The sequence below is a fragment of the Eulemur rufifrons genome, chromosome 16 (assembly GCF_041146395.1).
Source record: "Eulemur rufifrons isolate Redbay chromosome 16, OSU_ERuf_1, whole genome shotgun sequence".
NCBI lineage: Eukaryota > Metazoa > Chordata > Mammalia > Primates > Lemuridae > Eulemur > Eulemur rufifrons.
Window position 1 is genome coordinate 74,806,018 of NC_090998.1, and position 22,081 is coordinate 74,828,098.

The 22,081-nt window shown below is 36.0% G+C and overlaps 1 protein-coding gene across 1 annotated transcript in view; it reads left to right on the plus strand.

The window, feature by feature from the left end:
- The window catches only part of CFAP54 (cilia and flagella associated protein 54), a 282,672-nt gene that overhangs the window by 145,629 nt on the left and 114,962 nt on the right, over nt 1–22,081 (plus strand). The window contains exons 42-48 of the mRNA XM_069491252.1: nt 800–887; nt 1,183–1,392; nt 4,208–4,274; nt 9,062–9,244; nt 11,687–11,773; nt 16,610–16,732; nt 20,008–20,061. Of these exons, the coding sequence (XP_069347353.1) occupies nt 800–887; nt 1,183–1,392; nt 4,208–4,274; nt 9,062–9,244; nt 11,687–11,773; nt 16,610–16,732; nt 20,008–20,061 (812 nt within the window). The remainder of the gene's footprint in view (nt 1–799; nt 888–1,182; nt 1,393–4,207; nt 4,275–9,061; nt 9,245–11,686; nt 11,774–16,609; nt 16,733–20,007; nt 20,062–22,081) is intronic.

Sequence of the window (22,081 nt, forward strand, 5' to 3'; positions counted from 1 at the left end):
GAGGAAGTTTCTGTGTCTTGCAGGCCATCTAGTATCTTTGGTCTTAACTTATGAATTACCAGGAGATGCCCCACTGTGACAACTAATCAAACCCTTCCTCAGATTTCTAAAATACCCCCTAGGAGACAGTATTGCCCTCATTAGAAACCACTGCCATGTCAGTTGGGATTTTTTGCTACACATTCCCGAACCCATGCATTTATTAGAAAAACAACAACAACAAAAAATTCACGTGATATTAAAGATATGTTTTCTCCATTCAGGTAAACTCGGGTATATTCTGTGATCTTGTCACGCCTCTGCTAAAAAACAAACTCTTTGAGCCTCCCCATCTGCTATGGGATAATGTTCACATTTCTCCGCGTGGCATTCAGAGGACTCCAGCGTCAGACCACTACCTCCCTCTTCATAGTCCCGGTTCACCCTCTCCAGAAAACCCTGCAGCAGTCATACCCAGTGTTCACGTATACCCATCCTTTGTCCCCCTCACATGCCTTTTCTGAGCTTCTCTTCTCCATGATCTCTCCTTGCCTGACTTTTATCCAACTTTCTCCATGAAGCCTCTTTGTTACTACCTGTTAGATCCAATCTCTCACAGCTCTGTGTTCAAACAGAGCACCGTTTGCTTGCTGTCTGCGTGTATACATTGCATGACATTTGAAGGCACTATTAGCTTGAATTTGGCTTATTACAATCTACACAGTTAAGGAATAATGCAGTTTAAAATATTCTTGCAAATATAAGGAAAATACTTTTCCAGGAACTGACATTTGCTCTTTTTATTTGACGAAAAATATAGATGTTCTTCAAGCCAGCAATCAAAGAAGTCTTAAAGTTCAGGAACTGCATATTCTTGGAAGTCTTCTCGTCTTCGCAGAAAAGAAAAGGTAGATTTTTAAGAGTCAGTAGAACAAGGGCAAACTTGTTTGTTTGAAAAAATTTTTAATTATTGTGAAAAAAAATTGTCCTTCATAAATTTTAGTTCTTCAGTAATACTACATTGCTCCATTTTATTCATCAGATGCTATCTGAGAGAAACTGTTATGAACAATGACTGGATAGATTTATTCTCTGATATGTCACTCGACATGTTTCTGCAGTGTATTTGCTTCCCCTTCTGGAAGATAGTTTTACTACGAGGTCTCAGAAAGCGCACTGCCTGATGCTCTGTTTCCGTTTTAGGGCTGCTTTTAAGTGTTGGTGTCAAGCTCTTGATGACATATTCAGAAAACCAGATGTTCTACACACATGGAAAGAGTTTGGCACGTCACTCACCAATGCCACCAACAGCTCTTCACCTCCAGGTTTCAAAGACTACAGTGAGGAGTTTCTGTTAAAAGTTGGCATTTGGGGGTGTTTGCAAGGAGCAGTCATATCAGCAAAGATAGCACAGTGAGTGTGAGGACGGCATGATCTGCGTCATAGCTAACAGCTTCCTTTGTGGGTGCCCACCTGTGCCCTGGAGAGTGTCATGCCTCTTGCACACTGGATCTTGGGCAGTCATGTTCTTATCATACGGGGTTGAGCAGTTTGCTTATTTGTGATGTTTATTGTTTATGACCATCAGGTAACACCTTCCACTCCCCAAAATATGAGCATCACACAGGCACAGGTGTTTGCTATATTCTCTGATGGAAGCCAAGTGCCTGACCTGGAATTAAAGTTCAATAACTACTTGTTAAATGAGCAAATGAGTGAAGGAACAGTTAGTATGGGAGCAAGAATAATAGTGTGGAGGTAGCTGACTTGGGCCTAGTTCAAGAGCATCCTAGTAACTCATGCCCCTTGGCAAGGACCGTGTTCTCTCTGAGCCTCAGGGTCCTCATCTGTAAGCCAAGGTGGTAAGAATTACATGACATATTGTATCAGTTTGCTGGCACAGCTAGAACAATGTACCACAGACTGGGTGGCCTAAACAAGAGAAATTTGTTATCTCATGATTCTGGAGGCTAGAAGTCCAAGATCAAGGGGTTTATTTTTTACTGAGGCCTCTCACCTTGACCTGTGGATGGCTGTCTTCTCACTGTGCCCTCACCTGGTCTTCTGTTTGAGCATGTCAATGTCCTAATCTCCTCTTCTTACAAGAACATCAATCAAATAGGATTAGTGACCACCCCATGACCTCATTTTAACTTAATTATCTCTTTGAAGAACCTATCTCCAAGTATAGTCACATTCTGAGGTTACTGAGGGTTAAGACTTCAACATATGAATTTTGAGGGGATACAGTTTGGTCTGCAACACATACTGTATTCGTGTCATATTGCTGCTGTAAAAAACTACCACAAACTTAGTGGCTTAAACAACATAAATATATTGTCTCAGAAAGCCTAAAATCAGTGTCAGCCGTGCTGTGCTTCCTCTGGAAGCTCTAGGGAGGAATCCATTTCCTTGTCTTTGCCAGCTTTCAGAGGCCTCCTGCAGGCTTTGGCTCATGGCACCATCTTCTGTCTTCAAGACCAACAGCCTAGTGTCTTTCTTTCTCTCTCTCTTTCTTCCCTGTGCTTCCATCCTCACATCTCCTTCTCTGACTCTGACCCTCCTGCCTTTCTCTTATAAGGACCATTGTCATAATCCAGGATAATCTTCCCTATCTCAAAGTCCTTAATTTAATCACACCTACAAAGTCTTTTTTGCCTTGTAAGGTCACACATTCATAGGTGCTAGGGATTAGGACATGGATATCTTTGGGGGGCATTATTGCACCTACCACACATAACTTATGTATAATGTCTATAACAATGGCTTATACACAGCTAGCACTCACAAATACCTTAAATATTTAATTAACATGAGAAATTATAAGGTATGGCAGGAGTAGAGGCACAGGTTTCCTTCACCTCTCCAGTTACTTCTTTAGCTTACCTATAGGGAGTGGTGAGTGAAAACCTGGGTAGTATTTTGAGCTGTAGAGCAAATTAAAAAAAATTTAACTCTTCCTGGCTAGTAATCACATTATTTTCAGAAAATTAGTGTCTTTGGGCTGTTAAGAAAGTACCAGTTTGAAAGGATTAAACATCACAGATTTAAACCTCTGTCAAGTTTGATTTTTTGCACTCCTGAGATGGAACTCATCCTTAGACGCACACATTCTCCCCAAACATATCTGGGTTTATGACTTAGTAGAGCTTGGAGGTGGGGAATATAAAAGCCAAGGAAGGTTCACAGCTTGGAAAGGAACAGCTATTACATTCCTGCTAAAGGGCATCTCAGCTTCTCCGAGCCTCTGGAGTTATTACCTATTGATTCTCAATGAACAGAAAGTCATGTCCTGGTTGCCCAACTGGAAGTCTGACTTCCACAGGAGATGTGATTCTGCAAGGGCTTTGGCTGTTTTCCTGGACTCCATGAGTAGAGGAAACTTCTCCCCACTGATACATACCACACTTGAATATCCACCCAGAGAAACTGAACTCAGATAGGCATTGCTATTAACATAGTGAAGCTGACCGGCTTTATCTAAGTAAGACTTAGGAGGAGGTAATGTGGCTTAAAGTTGCAAATGTGAATTTTAAGACCCATGTAAAGAAAACTCAAACTCTTCTAAGGGACATAAAATAAGACAGTAGTAAATGGAGAGACATTAATGTTTGGTGGAGTTACTTAATGTTGTGAACAGCTCCATAATATACAGCTGGAGAGAACATACATTGCTTCAGTCTTTTGGGGGAATTACTTAACCACACTCATCAAAAGCTTTAATTTTATACCTCCTTTTACCAAAAAATTCCACTTTTCGGGACTTATCCAGTGGAACTGACAGGATAAGTGCTTGAAAATGTAGGTATGACAATGTTTACCTCAGCACTGGAAAAAACCAAAATGGAGATTAATATTTTTATATTATGCTACATTCATATGATAAAATATTAAAATTCTTTTAAATTATGATATAGTTCATTATGTCTGTGAATGACAAATCTGTTTATAAAATAGTATGTATTACATAATTATAGTCTTAATATTTGTGTGTGTATGTGTTTCTATGTGTGTATAACTACACATAGAAAAATATAGAAGGAATTGTTGCTGTATTAGTAATCATGTTTAGGTGGAAGGATTATAGATAGATTTTTTTTATTTTCTTTTTTATATTTTCTTATATATTTTTTTCTTGTATTTTTAAAATTCTAGATATGTGCTAAAGATACATTTATATCAAAATATTTTTGGAAAATTGCTAATAAGTTTTTTTATACTTATTTAGATTTATTCAGACATCGAATGTTAAAAAAAGAACCAACTGTTGCATTTTGTCTGCATTACTCTTTCAGGTAACTTTATGTATGTTTTTCTAGAGTAGACATTCAATCAGTAAAAAAAAAAAAAAGTACAGTAGTTTGTCATATTCATAAAACTCACAGGTAGGAAAATAGCATGAACCTTGGTTAAATATCACAAACCCATCTTTCTTTGGCTGGCTGAACCCCTCTGTGGCACCTTTACCTTTAATATTCAGCAGAGTTAGTTTTCTCCTGTGGACTACAGAAGTTTTACAGGTGGAGAAACTGAGTCTCCTGTCATTAGTAAGATCATGATGCTAGTAACCAATGTGAAGCCCGTCTGTTTGACTCCAAATGGTTGCCTTAGGTTATGTTAGCTCTAAATTAAGTTTTGCTTGGTTACATCATATAAAATATATCTTGTAATGAAGGTGAAAAATATGTTGAAGACTACAGAAAAGGCATGTTTACAGTTCTCAGAATTTTGGTTTGACTTCACTGAAGAAGAAAGGAGCTTTTATCTGAGATACAAGACATTTTGAGATTCTGAGATATAGCCAGGGGCCTTTGCAGTCTGCTTAAAGTTCTACTTACTTTGAAGAATGGACACCCTTGTTCTGTGTATCAGAGGAGTCTGATAGCTTATGAAATATAAATAGTAAAGTTCTTTGGGAAAGGCTTCTTTTAATTGAAGGCCAGACTTTCAATTTACTTATGTTCTATACCCCTCTTGCCTGTGCTTCAAAGGGAAGAGGTGGAAGAGGCAATTTGACTCTGCCTCCTTACATTGCATTCTTTACTTTCTGATTCTCCTTGTTCTTGACAATAATGCTGTTTATGTTTTATGAAAGATGTGATTTTAAACAATATTTAGAGGAGAGCAAGGCAAGGTGGCTGACCAGAGATACCAGCTACCACAGTGTCTCAGTAAGAAATAAAAGGTTGGTTCTTTGAAAAGATAAACAAAATTGATAGACCTCTAGCTAGTTTTAACCAGAATTAGGAAAAAAAGGACCCATATAAGCTCAATCAGAAATGAAAAAAGAGATATTACAACTGATACCACAGAAACAAAATATCTGTGAATATTATAAAAATCTCTATGCATATAAACTCAAAAGTGTTGCGGAAATGGACAAATTCATGGAAACACAGAGGCTCCCAAGACTCAATCAGAAAGAAATAGAACTCCTGAACAGATGAATTAGGAGCAATGAAATTGAAGCAGAAATAAAAAATCTTCTAACAAAACTAGTCCCGGAGCAGGTGGTTTCACAGCTGTATTTTATCAGACCTACAAAGAAGAATTGGTACCCATAATGTAGAAATTATTTCACAACATCAAGAAAGAAGGAATGCTCCCCAACTCATTCTATGAAGGCAGTATTTGTTTAATACCAAAGCTCGGAAGGACACAACAAAAAAATAAACTATAGACCAATATCCCTTATGAATATATGCAAAATCCTCAATAAAATTCTAGCAATCTGAATTCAGCAGCACACAAAAAAATAATCCACCATGACCAAGTGGGCTTCATGCCAGGAGTGCAAGGACGGTTCAATATATGTAAATCCACAAATGTGATTTACCACATAAAAAGAAGCAAAACCAAAAATCATATGATCATCTCAATAGATGCAGTAAAAGCATTCAACAAAATTTGGCATTATGATAAAAACTCTTAACAAAGTATGCGTATGTAGAACATATCTCAAAATTATAAAAACCATATAGGAAAAACCCACAGCCAACATCATATGGAATGGGGAAAAGTTGAAAGCATTCCCACTCAGAACTGGAACAAGACAAGTATGCCCACTGTCACCACTTCTATTTGACATAATGCTGGAAGTCCTAGCCAGAGCAACCAGGCAAGTAAAGGAAATTAAGTGTATCCTAACGGGAAAAGGGGAGGTTAAACTATCACTCTTTGCTGATGATATGATCTTATATCTAGAAAACCCCAAAGATTCTGCCAAGAGACTCTTGGAATTGATAAGAAAATTCAGAAAAGTCTCAGGTTACAAAATCAATGTACACAAATCAGTAGCATTCCTATACATCCACAACAGTCATGTTGAGAATCAAATCAGACTCAATATCTTTCACAATAGCTACAAAGAAAATAAAATATCTAGGAATATATTTAACCTAGGAAGTGAAAGATCTCTATAAAGAGAACTATGAATCACTGAGGAAGGAAATTGCAGATGATGTAAACAAATGGAAAAACATATGCTCATGGATTGGTAGAATCAATATTGTTAAAATTTTCATGACTACCCAAAGTGATTTACAGATTCAATGCAATTCCCATCAAAATACCAACATCATATTTTTTTGCAGATTTAGAAAAAATAGCTCTGTGCTTTTATGGAACCAAAAAAGACCCTGAAAATCCAATGCAACCTTACCTAATAAGAACAAATCTGGAGGTATCACTTTACCATACTTTAAACTATCCTACAAGGCTATAGTAACCAAAACAGCATGATACTGGCACAAAAATAGAGCCATAGACCAATGGAACAGAACAGAGAACCCAGATATAAAACCATCCACATATTGCCATCTGATCTTTGACAGATTAGATAGCAATATAAACTGGGGAAAAGAATCCCTATTCAATAAATGATGCTGGAAAAATTGGATCCACATGTAGAAGATTGAAACAGAAGCCATATCTCTCATCACTCACTAAAATTAATTCAAGATGGATAACAGTAAATCTAAGACATGAAACTGTAAGAATTCTAGAAGAAAATGTTGGAAAAACTCTTCTAGATATCAGCCTATGCAAAGAATTTATGAAGAAGACCCCAAGGGCAATCACAGCAATGACAAAAATAAATAAATGGGACTTGATGAAATCAAAAAGCTTCTGCCCATCCAAGGAAACGATCGACAGAGCACATAGACAACCTACAGAATGAGAGAAAATATTCATATTCTCTACATAAAAGGCTAATAATCAGAATCTACAAAGAACTCAAGCAAATCAGTGAGAAAAAAATCAGACAACCCCATTAAAAAGTGAGCAAATGACTTGAACAGAAGGTTTTCAAAAGAAGATAGACAAATGGCCAATAGACATATGAAAAAATGCTCAACATCACTAGTCATCAGAGAAATGCAAATCAAAATCACAATAGATATCATGCAACCCCAGTTAGAATAGCTTTTATTAAAAAGTCCAAAAACGATAGATGCTGGTGTGAATGTGGGAAGAAAGGAACACTTATGCATTGCAAACTAGTAGAACCTCTATGGAAAACAGTATGGAGATTCCTCAAAGAAGTAAAAGTAGACCTACAATTTGATTCAGCAATCCCACTACTGGGTATTTACCCAGAAGAAAAAAAGTCATTTTATCAAAAAGATACTTGCACTAGAATGTTTACTGTAGCAAAATTCACAACTGCAAAGATGTGGAATTAACCCAGGTGCCCATCAATTCATGAGTGGATTAATAAAATGTGGTATATGTATACCATGGAGTACTACTCAGCCATAAAATAATGAATTATTACACTTTGCAGAAATCTGGATGGAATTGGAGCCCATTCTTCTTAGTTAAGTATTACAAGAATGGAAAAACAAACACTACATGTACTCACTATTAAATTGGAACTAACCGATCAGCACTTAGGTGTAGTTGGAAGTAAAGTAGATGGAAGTAAAACTCAATGGAAATCAAGCAGGTGGGAGGGGGCAGGAGAGGATGGGTGAAATTATACCTAATGGGTATAATGTACACTATCAGGGTGACAGGCATACTTATAACTTTGATTCAAGTGGTACAAAATCAATCCATGTAACCAAAACATTTGTACCTTCCTAATATTCTGAAATAAAAAATAAAAAAATAAAAAACTAATAAAAAACAAAAATTTTTAACTTTTTGTATAACATGGACAGAATTTCTCTATCATACCATACCTAACATCAAAATTAGCTGGTGGGATTTATTTTAATAGCCTATTAATTCTTTTTATGATTTTAAAGCAAATTTGTGAAATTAAAAATTTCAACAACTGCATAGTAGTTTAGAGTAGGATGCTTCATAATCTTAATAAGAAATCTGATTGAAATTCTTTCCTGATATATACATTAAAATAAGTTTATAATGTATTTGTCATCATGAAATGTTAATTACTAAGATAACAAATGGAGCATGCCTGAATGTAAAATTTGGTTTTGTCCATTCATGTTGTTGCCCCAATAGCTAGTACAATGTTGGTCATATAAATTACCCAAGAAATATTAGTCAACTTATACAATCATGTTTTCCTTTAATGAGTTATAAATTTGGAATTACCTCTGTCTGATTTAGAATTATAGCTTGGTATAGTGGAAAGAACATAGATTTTTGAGTTAAATAGATGTGTCTTTGATTCTTCTTTCTGCCATTGTCAGCTGTGTGACCTCAGATAAGTTAATTGTTTAAGCCTCAATTATATCAATTGTGAGATAATAATCCTTCCTTGTAATGGTGGGTTAAATGAACATTAAATGAGATAATGTTTATAAAGGATTTACTTTGCAGTGCTCAACATAAAATTGACCCTCAACAAATGATAATTTAATATAATGATAATTCCTTTAAAAATAGGAAAAATCCAACTACCATGGAATTTAAAAAGCCCATCTTGAATGATAAAAGCACTTGGAACCTATAATGATGATAATATGAATGATAAGTACCATTTATTACAGAGTGCACGTGCTAGGTATGCACTAAGCACTTTAGAAAGTAATACATGTACTTATTTTTTTTGTTTCATTGTTGAAAATGAAATTTATAGCTCTTTATTTCACCTTTTTTTCATTTTCAGGGTTTGCTTAGAACCACGCTTCCGCATCCCAAAGCTGAACGTTGCTATGCTCAGTATGAAATCACTCAGCTTCTCCCAGGCATCCACCTTTTCTCAGATAGATATAGGGCTGATATCTGCTCTGTAGTTGCAAGTCTGTATTATGTTATACGTGAACTGCATTTTGTTAAGCAAAATCTATTGGTAAGTAATTTGTAAAATCAGCAAGTCTTAATCACTGTGGTATTTTCACCCCACTAACCTCATACTTTTCAAATATTGTTAATGTTTTTTTGGTTGATTCTTGTTTAACTTTTAAACTCCATATATTTAGGATTCTTATCTAGGCTTCCAAATACAATGTATTAATTAATATTCTTTCTTTGCATTTTGGATACAAAAGCAATGTCTATTTGATTTTGTTCTCTTTCTACTCTATTATTATATATATATGTATTTAAGATATTTGGTGAAATTGATCAGTGTGTCACTGATGTCAAACATGGGACTCTAGTGCACTTATAACTCACTGCATTAAGTTGTTCCATTTCATGTCAATACCAAAACCATGAGATCATTTCTTTATTGCAATAGATTTATCTTCGTGTCTCTTGTCTTTTCTCTATCAAGGGTGCATCTCATAGAACAACAGATTCTAACTGTTGAGATAAAAAGACAGACATTTCTTACTGTCCTAGGAAATCCAAAAGTCCAAGTATAGCTTTCCTTTCCTTTGAGGAAAGAAATCACAGTATATATCATAAATTTGAAGTTGGTTGCATTTTAAAAATAAATTAGTTTATTCTAACTTTCAGTGCTTTTATATGTTCCTATTTTACCTTATTTTGTCTATTTTCTTCATTTATGCTCTTTTCTCTATTTTTTTGGCTTGGTATTTCTCTCTCTCTCTCTTTTTTTTTTTTTTGCCATTTTTGCTTCTTAATATCTATTCTTTCTCGTTTTCTGCTTCTTTCCCCTTCCTCCATAATTTTCATAATACTTTCTTTTATTTTCCATATTTTTAAATTCTCTTGGCACATTTGTTCTTTTAAATTCAGCTTTCTCTTCATACTGGAAATATTTATTGCCCTCCTGATATGATTGGTTAAATTATAAAACCATATGTTAAAGTGAAGAAGTTGATAAATGTTTTTAATACTTGGCAGATTTGGCAAGAAATTGTTTATTAAAAAAGTAGCAAAATGGTGCTTTTCTTATTGTTGAAGGGATTCATTTCTGGATTGAGAAAATGGTTCTATCCCCTGGGTAACCTTTAGCTGCCTAGTCATATTCATATATAATACATATCACTGCATTGGAAAAGAAACAAAACTTTTTTTCTCTAAAGCTTAAAAAATTGAGATTGTTTTTCTGAATAACTGAGTAATTGGCAGCAATAAAATGATGTGTTTCCATTTCTCACTACAGAAAAGAAAATAATCTCAAAGGTAATCGCCAACTCTTAATGTTTTGTGCTGCATTAATTGTAGAAAAAGGTATTGTTTTATGTTTGCAGGGCATAATTGTATAAAAATGTATGGCATTATGTTTGAAATCATTTATGACCAGTCTTAATCCTTTTAAAAAGCTGTTGCTATTAGCAGCTGCCAGTTGACTGACAACTAGAGATTCCCCAGCTGAACTTGTAAGAAGTAAACAGTTTCCACTTTGTATTACATTAACCTTCTCCAGAAGAAGCCCAGTGGCTAAGGAGATTTGTGTGGAATATAAAATTTGCTATGGGACCCAGAGCAACCATGGGAAATAGACTGCTAAATAATCTATTGGGGATCCCAATACTCCATCTTCCTTTGGCATGGTAGGATACAGTTGCAGGAACTGAGTTTCAGATTTGAGTTGAGATCAGGAGCTGTTCCAATGTCTGGGCAAACTGTCCCCTCAACATCTTGTTTTCTGGATGGATAGTGACTAGGTCAATTGAAATATTGATAGTCTCTAAGCCTTCACATATGTTCATAAGACTTCAAGAACAATTAAGTTTTGGCTTATTAATAATTCTAGAAAAGTAAAAAAATTATGTAGAGACTAAACTTGGATTTTAATCAGTAGAATATGTGCTATAAGAAGGCAAGGACTTGTTAGATTTTGTTCTCATCTGTCAGTGCCTAACACACAATGGCATGTTACAAATATTTTTTTGCTGGTAGTAAAATCCTAATTGAAGACAAATAGCAGCTGACATTGAAATGAATAAGTAGGAGCTAGTTAGGGAACATGGATTGAGTTCCTTTACTTTAAATTTTACATTCATTTGATTGCTCATTTGCTAAAATTTTTCCATAGGCCACAGTGATTCATGTATTTATGTTGATTTAATTTTTTCAAGGAAGATAATCAATTGGATTTTCACTTTTTCATGCTTAAAGAGATGTGAAACCTAGGTTTGGGGTACCAAATGGCATCTACTTGGAACTGTAAAGTATCTGATAGCATCTTAAAATTCTGATAAAATTATAAAGCACATGCTAGGCAGTTCATTTCACTTATACCAAACAGTCTTCTAGCCTGGAAAATCAATCAATATTTTAAATAACATTTCTTACATTTAATGTTTGGCTAAATTTGATTATTAGGTTATTACCTTGATAAAATATATTTTAAAACAAAGTGTTTTTCTCCTGGTAGGTTCTGCCACTCCTTGCATTATACCAGTATTTTGTTTCTGTAATTTGCCAAGACCTAGTCAGAAATTTAGAAGCAAGAATCCTCAAGGTATGTTGCAAGCTTTTAAGACATTTGATATTCGTGAACTATTAAGGATACTGTCACACATTAATTTGATTCTAATACTCATAGTAATAAGCTGATAATAATGCATTGTTATACTGGTATAAAAATAACTTACTCACCATTACAATAAAGAGAAAGAGCCAGTTAGAAAGGTTTAGATCATTTTGTGCTTTGGCCACAGGGAAGTGGGGAACAGCTGCACATGGAAACAAGGTTTACCCAACACCAGTCAGCCTGGAAATCACCACTTCTGAGAGATTGGCTTCCTGGTGGAGACCAAATGAGCCAGTTTCCTGAAGTTATATGAATTTATTCCTAAGGACCTTTATGGATATCATGGTATACAAGTATTTTTACTGCATAGACAATTGAATTAACAAGGCCAGACAGACACTAAATTATGTTAAGTTCTATATCCCAGAAGTCAGTTGAGTTTCTTTCATTTGTGTGCAATGGGCTTGAACACCATGTGGCGTGGGAACCTCAAGTACCTCATTCTCTCTGTCCACTTTCCTGGTCACCCATGTTGCATGCTCCCAATTTTGTTCAATTTGTTTTGTACATGGATCATCTCAACATTCAGAAAATTTGCTCCCTGTTATGCACCTCCTTAACTCTAATATAAAATTCAACCCTATTGTGTATTTTACAAACACATGGATTCCCACATATTTATTCACACATAAACACACACATGTGTTTACCCAAGGCCTTTCTTTCTATAGTGGACCTTACTGAAAATTGGGAAGATAGGAAAATTTAAGTTGAGGCAAAACAAAGTTTAAAATAGAATATTTGGCATTCTGGAGCTTAAAATATTTCTTGGCCTCTCAACTATGTGCTAGTAAATGTTTCACAATTGGCCCTAAACACCCCTAAAACCCAGATTTGTAGCATTTGCAATTTCCATCCATGGTGTAAATACTCCCATGATGGTTGATTTCAAGCTACCAAGTAGGTGTCACTAAAGGTGGAATTGGGACAAGATGTGCACAATCAGCTCTTGCCATTGGGAGTGATTGGGTTCTAGCACACCACTGGCTTAATCTTCTCTTCCCTTTTTTTGGAAATATCATCTACCTTTCTTCCCCAAATCCCTCCCATTTTCTAATGAGGGAAAATTAGACTTCTCTTTGAACTGTTCTTCCCATCCAGACCCTGTCCTTGGGCCCATGTTTTCAGACCCAAATAGTCCATTCAATTCTACTTCTAAATAAAGAAATTCCTAAGAGGAATTCTGGTGATGACTATTAGTATATTTTAACCTGGGAATAAATAATTTGTTATTGACCATGAAAATTTCTGGATCACCCTCTCTGAGTTATTGAGCTCTCTTATGAGTTCTCTTGATTTTGAATTCCAATAACACTTGGGAAAAAAACTGCATATAACCTCTCTCTTTCTCTCTCTCTCTCTCTCTTTAAGTTGTGCTTTCTTCAATATTGAAAAATTGTTGGGGACCTGTATCTTATTCATCTTTTAATTCCCTATAGTGTCTGGAGAATAAGTTGACATACTTGATACTCAGCACTTCATTATTGAATTGAATTTAAAATCTACAGACATTTACCAAGAGCCCGTTGTCTATACTCTCTTTATTGTTGGGTGAAAACTCACCTAAAAAGTACTTGGTAGATATTTATTGATTTAACTCTAAAGCAACATTTATTGAGTATCTCCTATTTAAAAGCACCATGTTAGTAACTTGAATCAAAGCTATGTAACCCACGGCCCTTGCTTATAATGAAGTGAAAACTGGGAAGAGAGACAGGACGTACACCCAAGACAATGTGCATGCACCTGCCGTTTGATTATTTCCACATGAGTGTGACGACCACTAAGTCTCTAGGAGTTCAAAAGAGGGAAAAATGGCTTTGAGTCTTGAGGTTTCACCAAGTAGGTAAGATTTAGTCACCAAGTAGATAAGATTTAGACTTGAAAAGAGTATAACTAACTGAGCAAGAAAGAGGAGGAAGGGGATATTCCTGGCAGACAGAAGTGTGAAAGATACAGAGGTGAGAAAGTAGTGACTTGTTTAGGGAGCAGGGGTGGTTCAGTTATGTTGGAGTGGAAGTTTTGGGTGGGAGGTTGTAGGAGGTAACAGGAGAATGCCAGAGGTCCGTGACATGGGGAATACCAGGGACCCAGTCTTAAATTCCAAACGTGGAGGTTGAGCCATGGGAGAAATGAGGAGATTGAGGAGTCAGAATTGGGAAACAGGTGCATTCTGGGCTGTCATTAAGAGGCAAGAAGCATGGAAGGGTCGCAATAACATTAACAACTTGTCAGGAGGAGATCCAGAGGGACACCGAAACGCATAATCTGGAACAAAATTTTTGGTTAGATGACTATTTTCTATTGTATTGTTAGCAGTTGGTAGCTGTTTTTGTCCTAGAGCAGTGCAAAAGCCAATGAAGAACTATGGATTCTTTGGAGCCTTAGGTTGATGGGTGGATTAGTTATAGAATTTTTTTTTTTTTTTTGAGACAGAGTCTTGCTCTGTCATCCAGGCTGGAGTGCAGTGGCATCATCATATCTTACTGCAACCTCAATTTCCTGGATTCAAGCCATCCTCCTGCCTCGGCCTCTCGGAGTGCTAGGATTACAGGCGTGAGACCTTGCCTGGCCTAGTTATAGAATTTTGATCAGGAGAGTGACGTGATCACATTTGTTATCTAGTAACAGTGTTGGGAGCAGAGTGAGATAAAAGTGGGATCTTACTGGCATAGCAAGATTGAAAAACCATACGAGGGTTCTGACAGAAGCAATGAAAAAGGGCAATGGATGGACTGTAGAGAGGAAGAAATGGCAGCCTGTGTGAGCTGAGTTTGCCTGACCCTTCTGAAATAAACGGGGATCAGTGAGTGGGAAGACAGAAGAATCAGTCAGGAAACAGCAGACAGTGATAATTTTTTGACAAATCAAACAGCAAGAGATCACGCTGTTAAGTCTCTAAAGTGGCCCAGTGTCTTTCCAGGAAAACTTCAAGACCTTCTTGTGATCAGCGTGTCTGGCTGCACTTTAGAACCACCAAGATCTTGATAGATTTATTCCTCTCAACACATCAAATGTCCCTAGGAAGGGTGCTGATGGTTCTGTGTCTGTGTGAGTGAAAGGTTGATTTATGAGCAGTTGTTCTTGCCATCTGGCTTGGTTATGTTGACAGTGTTGGTCACTTCTGAAAATATATGCCCATTATTAAAACCATTGCTTTTTCAAAGGGTCAGATTGATATGACACACTGAAGCCAGAGACAGTCTGTGTACAGCAATTTTATAGGCAAGACCCAAGGAGACTAACCACACACAGGTATGGGGAAGCGTTTCCTCTTAGGCATAATGAGAAAAATGGTCATCTAGAAACCTGAGAGAGTTCGTATGTCTCCCTAAGTGCCTACTTTGACATTATATAGCACTGGGGAGTTTGGAGTCTTGGCAAAAACCAAAGTATGCAACTCAATAGACAAGTAATATTCTCTTTCCCATTAAAAATACTACCCTGATTTTTGTGTCTTATTTTCTTATCCAATTTCCCCTTCTTACCTGCTCTTTATTTCTTTCAAATTTACACAATCTTGAGATTCCTAAGGTAATACTGAAAGGAAAACAGAGAGTAAAATGGGTAGACATGCTGAGGATAAATTGATTTTTCTTTTTTATGTTATATATATATATCTATATCTTAATCCAATTTTGTATTTTATCCCCTGCTTCCACATTTACCCTTCTCTGTTCTCTACAAAGTCACTAGATGCTTTCCAAACATAAGTCAGGTTAGGGCCCTGCCCTTTTCAAAACCGTCCAAGAACTTCTTATGACACAGAGAATAAAATGCAAAATCTTTACTCTAGTCTTCAGGCTCCACTTGACACCCTCCCTGGCCACCATTCACACCCACCTCCTCCCCTTCTCCCCTCCTCCCTGAGCTCCTGCCCCTTGACCCTTGTGTTGAGGTCCTCTCAGCAGAATTTTCATGTCCCTTAATGTCATTCCCAAATCACCTCTGTAAAGTCTCCTCCACTGCGAATTGCTTCCTGACCACAATCTAGAAAATAGCTTTTGTTAGCATCCTCTAAGCCTTTTCATGCCATTTATATCTTCATGTGTCACTTAAATTTAGCTAAATATACATCCCAATGGAATGTAACCTCCAAGAGGGCTTGGTGCATAGGACATGCTCAGTAAACATGTAGAATGAATGAATTAATTGAAACAGGAACTTTTCTTTTCTTCCTATAATTTCCTGCTTGATACTCCTGCTGGATTGTATTCAAAATAAGCCACATGAAATGTATAGTGATCAATCGATGAATATTGTTAAGTATATGTCTTTAAAATTGACAGTGTCCAACAGTTATGGATAAGAAAATTGATCGTTGTCTCTATGTTGATACATTGTGAAGTAGTCTCTTGGTTTGACTTTTCTCAGAGTGTTAGAAAACATCAGGAGTGTTTTTGTTTTTCTTGTAAGCATAGTTCATAATGGGAACAAAATAATAATTTTTTGAAACTTTTCAACAGCTATCAAATTTTTATGTTTTCCTCTGATGAAGTAAGCAACATCTGATAAATGTCCGTGGTTTTGAGCAGCCGCCTGCTGTTGTTTGTTAGCTCCGTGGTCCATTGCACATGTAAATGAGCCTACACACAAACTCATGCATCTCCATCCACTCCTGTCTAGTAAACATTAATTCATAATGCATTACCAACATTTAGCAGGAATTCTGGATCTCAGGAATTTGATGATTTTTCTCTAAAAATTTTTATTTTATAAGTGAAACAAATTGTTTAATTAAAAATCTCGTATTTTCCATTATAGATAGAAGTCCTTATAGATTTGGGATTCTTTTCTGAAGCCTTTTATGAGATGATCCAGATTTTTTATGGAAAAAACGTGCCTTGCTCAATACCTGCTGGCTATAAAGCCACTACAAGAATGAAGGTAACCTGTAATTTGATTCAAAGCCATTTCTTTATCTTTGAAGGTTACATTCCTAAAATGTAGGAATATACTCCCACAGAAGTGTGTTTACAAGTCTCCGGTATTCCAGACCTCTTTGGTAAGCCTAGTTACAACTAACATCAGGTTTTTACGAGGCTACATTTAACTGGAATGGAAGTGTGTCCTGGGGGAGGAGACGTGGCTTTGGAGTAGATCTTTGCAGTTGAATTTTGGCTCAGAGATGCTGCCATAGTTACCATGGACAGTCTCATTAGACACATTTATCAGCCACTACCTGTTATACTTTGGGGTCTAATCTTATCATTTCTGGTTAATGTCCTCAATCAAAATAGTCTTTCCTTATATCTTATTTGGATCGTTTTGATTTTTATACTTCATACCAAAGAGTTAAGAATGTGCTGTTCAAATTTCTTCTGATTTCTGTGAGGAGTGAACATCCCTCGATTTTGTCTCATTGTTTTTGATTTTAGGAGATAGTTTTACCTAGCTTGCTTAATTTGTATTTGTCAACTGGATAATTGAAGCATCCTTGAAAATGAATACTGGAGTTGACATTTAATGCATAAATTAAATCAGAGTGAGCTGTTATTTTCCTCTGCTTTGGTTTTCACGGTGATCTGGGAATCACTGAGTGATCTTGCTTCAGGCAGATGCTTGGAGCCTCCTAGGCCACCAATAAAGGAACTAGAAGGCAGCAAGTCAGTTTGCCTGGGGGAGGTGGTGTGTGAGGAGTGAGACTGACAGACGCAACATGTGCTGGTTGGGTTCAAATTTGGAGGACTTTAAAAAACCTGGGGAATGAGCTACTAGTCTTGAAAATCACTTGCATAAGTTGGCATTATATTTACATATAATATGTTCATTATTTCACCATATTTCCTTAAAACATACCTGCTTATTACTCTGTATGACTGTTACAGCATTATAATTTATTGTAATAGGGTAAGTGTGAGGCTATCCACAAAACATCCTAAGAGGAACATTCATTAGGCAATAGGATACATGTATATGTATATACATCCCTATATATGTGTATATCTGTGGATGCGTACACACACACACACACACACACACACACACATGGACACACAGGGGAGAGGAGAGACAGAAGAGGCTATTTGTTTTAGTTTCTGTGGTATGAACTAATTCATCTTCTTACCTGGGTTAAATTAGCAGTATTTTCTTACTTGCTTCTCAGTCAACAGCTTTTCTCTATTCTAAATGGTTTGTATTTTGTTATTAAAATTATACTTTAATTAGTTGAAAAATATTTATTAAGTGTTCACTGAATACAGGTGCCACTTCAGGCATAGGGATAGAATGGTAAAAAGACTAATGGAGTTATCTGTTTCCTGGAGCTTACAGTCCAGTGAGAGAGTGCAGGAAGGAGAAACCAGTTGGGTGGAGTGAGAAACAACATAGAGTTTTCAATGGCCAATGTTTTCACCAAATCAAAAAAAACAGAAGTTCTGAAACTATTTTTTACATGTAAATTCCAAACTTCATTTTTATTGACTAGCTTTCATAAGATAAATGTGTGGGTGAATTATCTCCCAGTGGATTCTGATTTCAGATTTTATATTCTCGAAGTTAATTTGCAGCTTTCCAGCTTCAGTTGGGAATTTAAAAAGTGTAATTAAAAGAGGAAATGCGTTCAGGGTTTATAATTAAAATAGGTACCAATGTTATTAGGCTGCAGGCTAGTTATTTAAAGAAGAGATTAATGAATTAAGTTTCACTTCCAAAAGAAGTAACTGAAAAAGTCTTAACAGATTACTCTTGGACTTTTCATATGCCTTTAAAAAAATCTATATTTTAACAGTATACTCATATTGGGATTCTGCTCTTATCACGAAGTCTAAAGTCCCATTATCAACTCTCTTTAATTTATACCATTAAAGATCTCCTCCTAGATTTAGTTACTCACTTTTCAATGTATTATGGGCAATAAAGAATATCTTCAAAGAAGGAAAAAAAATTTTAAACACTTACCAATATTTTTTTCCAATAAAATCTATATGTGATATATTGATTTGGGGGCTCCTCAAAGCAGATCCTGAGACTAGGATTTGAGAACAAGTAGTACATTTGGGAAGTGATTCCAGGAATTATGGTGAGCAAGTGGGAAAGTTTGGGAAGGGAAGAAAACCAATCCAGAGATCATTAATGAAAAGGTCACTGCTGCGGGCACCTGTGGCCCTCAGAGAGACTGTATAGACAATTTCTCTTGTCTTTCATTGGTAAGGTTTGTCCCCTGCACTTGTAGTCTCTCCTGAACATTCTTATGGCCACAGAATGCCCTCAGGCACAGAGGTCCAGGTGCGTGAGGTGGGATATCATCCAGGTGTGAGCAACCTGTCCAAGGAAGCTGTTGGTGACTTCCTGGTGACTGAAGAGATAGGGGAGGAGCCAGTATTGGCTTCTATGAATAGGCATCTTTTTAAAAAGGCCTTCTGTACCAAGAAGGATACTTCCTACTCCATGATACAACAACTTCCCTTGACAAATAAACTAAATGTTTCCTAATGCAGCATTACATTTACAGCCAAACATATTAACAGGAAGAGAACCACAAAAGCAGTCGTTATGGTAGTAATACAATTTTACCTCAAACTGGCAAAGATTAAAGTGATAATACTGAATGTTGTTAAAAGTGCAATAATCCTGGCATTTTCAAACACTGTGGGTGGGAGTGTAAATTGAGCCAGCCCCTTCCAGTTTTCTCAATATATTTTTATCTTCTGACCCAGAAATTCTGCTTCTAGGAATCCATCCAATGGCAATAATCAGAAATGCAGATGAAAATAATCATCAATGTGTTCAAACCAGGGCTGAATGGTGAAGTGGTAGTAGGAAGTGGCCCCCTTAGATGCCTAACAACAGTCGGAAAGAAGTTATTATGCCACATTCATAGGGTAGAATATTACCTACCTGTTAGATTAATGGTATGGGGAGAAAATTATGATGTAATGTTTAGTGAAAATGGAATACAAATCTCTACACAATTTTTAAAAATACATCAAAAAGAAACTGGTAGGAAACACATAGAAATATTAGCATTGATCACCTGGAGGAAGTTGACTTATATATGACTTTTACTTTCTTCTTTATTCTATACTAATTTTTTCTGACTAGAACAAATATTGCCTTTACAATAAAATGGTACTTAATTTTAGAAGAATTCGTTAATAGTTTCATTTAAAAGAATACTCAAATAATCTTGTTCCTACTGTTAATATTTTATATTTTTACAGCTGTTTCAATCATTTGACTCAGGGAAACCTCTTAGCTCTAAAGAAAATATACAGGTAAGGAAAACAGTATTTCATAAACATTGGATATTTAGTGTGGATAGTTTTGAGTCATTTTAATCTATTTGGTAGGTATAATCTTTGATTTTGAAAATCTGCTATGTAATATGCTTTTCTGTTTCTAATAATAGAGTTTGTCTCAAAATTCTTAGAAAAGAGGTAGGGTTGGATCAAACTGATCTGGTTTTCTGGTTGGGCAAATAGCAGTTACTGCTTCTATTTCTCAATTACAGATGGGTATTCAGTTTGTTCATATAGCCATGTCAGGTATATCTAATCTTAATATTTATCTTGATTACCTAGAAGGTAATGGCTGACTTTGATTGTCAGAAGAGGATTTTGTATATTTTACAATAGCCCAGAACAGGGGTAGAGAACCTGTGGCCTTAAGGCCACATGTGCTCTCCAGATCCCCAAGTGTGGCCCCTTGACCAAATCCAAACTTCACACAACAAATCCCTTGATCAAAAGGCCACACTCAAGGATCCAGAAGGTCTCATCTAAGCCATGTCAAGTATCTCTAATCTTAGTATTTATCTTAATTACCTAGAAGGTAATGGCTGACTTTGATTGTAAGAAAAGGATTTTGTACATTTTGCAATAGCCCACATGTTCAATATTGCTTTTGCTTGTATTATTTCTTCCCAATTCTCAGACTGTCAGTCAGCTCTGCTGACTTCCTCAATAGTTTTCACAAAAAGAGGATTAGAGTGCCCACCTAAATGTATTTGTTACTGTCACTGAATGATTGGGATTTAAGCCTTTGATGACCGAGTAGCATTTAAATATCTTTAAATCTTTAAATAATCATTTAGAACAATCTTAGGAGTATTGGCGCTCTGTCACCCAGAAGTGTTAGAGCGGAAGAGTTGTAGCACAACCATTACTAAAGGCAGTTATAGATGAGGAAGGAGTTTGTAGAATGAGGTAACAGTTAATGCAGACAGATACAACATAATTTTTACTTTTACTTTTTGAAATGCTAGGAAACAGCATTCTGTTTTATTAAGTTTTTTTAATGAAATAATTTTGAGAGAAATTTCCTCAAAATTGCTTTATTTTTGTCTTCCATAATTTTGATAGGAATATAGCCACCTTTTATTAAATGTAATCTTATTATGTTTCTATTCTTGTGTATTTTATTCCACAAAGTTCACTTTTAATTATTCTTGAGATGATTCACTGTTTTTTCCTAAAAATTTGTTTTAATTTATAAGCAGATTGCCTGAAATGAAAGAACTGGAATTAGAGAGATACCAATACATATTCATATTTCATTTTAGTGTTACAAGACCTTGGGGTGTTTTAGAATATTTATTTCTTTCCAGTAATAAATACCAGGGCATCCTAAAAACACTTTCTTAAAGAGTGGTTTTCAGTATAAAAAGAATATCTGTCTGATCATTTCTTTTTATGCAAAAAGAGACTATCAGTATCATGGAAAGCTGATTTCTATTAGCCAATTAATTAAAACAATACTGTTGGTCTGCTTAAGACTCTTCAGATTATACTCTATTTTTTTTTTTCGCATAAAGGGAGAGAAAGAAGTGTTAAATAGCATTACTAATTAATCTTCTTTTGATCCTCAAGTGTTTGTATGTAATTGTCAAGGCTCATTAAATCACTGTTTGCTCTGGAGAGAAAAGAGAAGAGAAACCTTCTCCTCTCCTCCCAGCCCCCAACCAATCTGAAATTTCTTCTGTAGATAGGCAGAGTCAGCCATTTTCCTAGTGTGACAGTGTGGTAGCAGGCTAGGGGGCCTCTCCGTGTCTGGCTCTTCTGCACATCCCGAATCCCACCTCCTAGAGGAGGTTACCAAAAAAGAATGAACAACAGCAACAACCTCCCCACTGCTACATTGCGTCAAGGTCTTCCCAACATTGGAAATTTTTTTTGTTTATACAAGACAAGTAGTTTCCTTCTTTTCTAGAGTAGATAGCCCCAACATCTGCCTTTTATGTTAATGCAACAAATATTTAATAAGAGCCTATTGTGGACAAGGCACTATTCTGATACT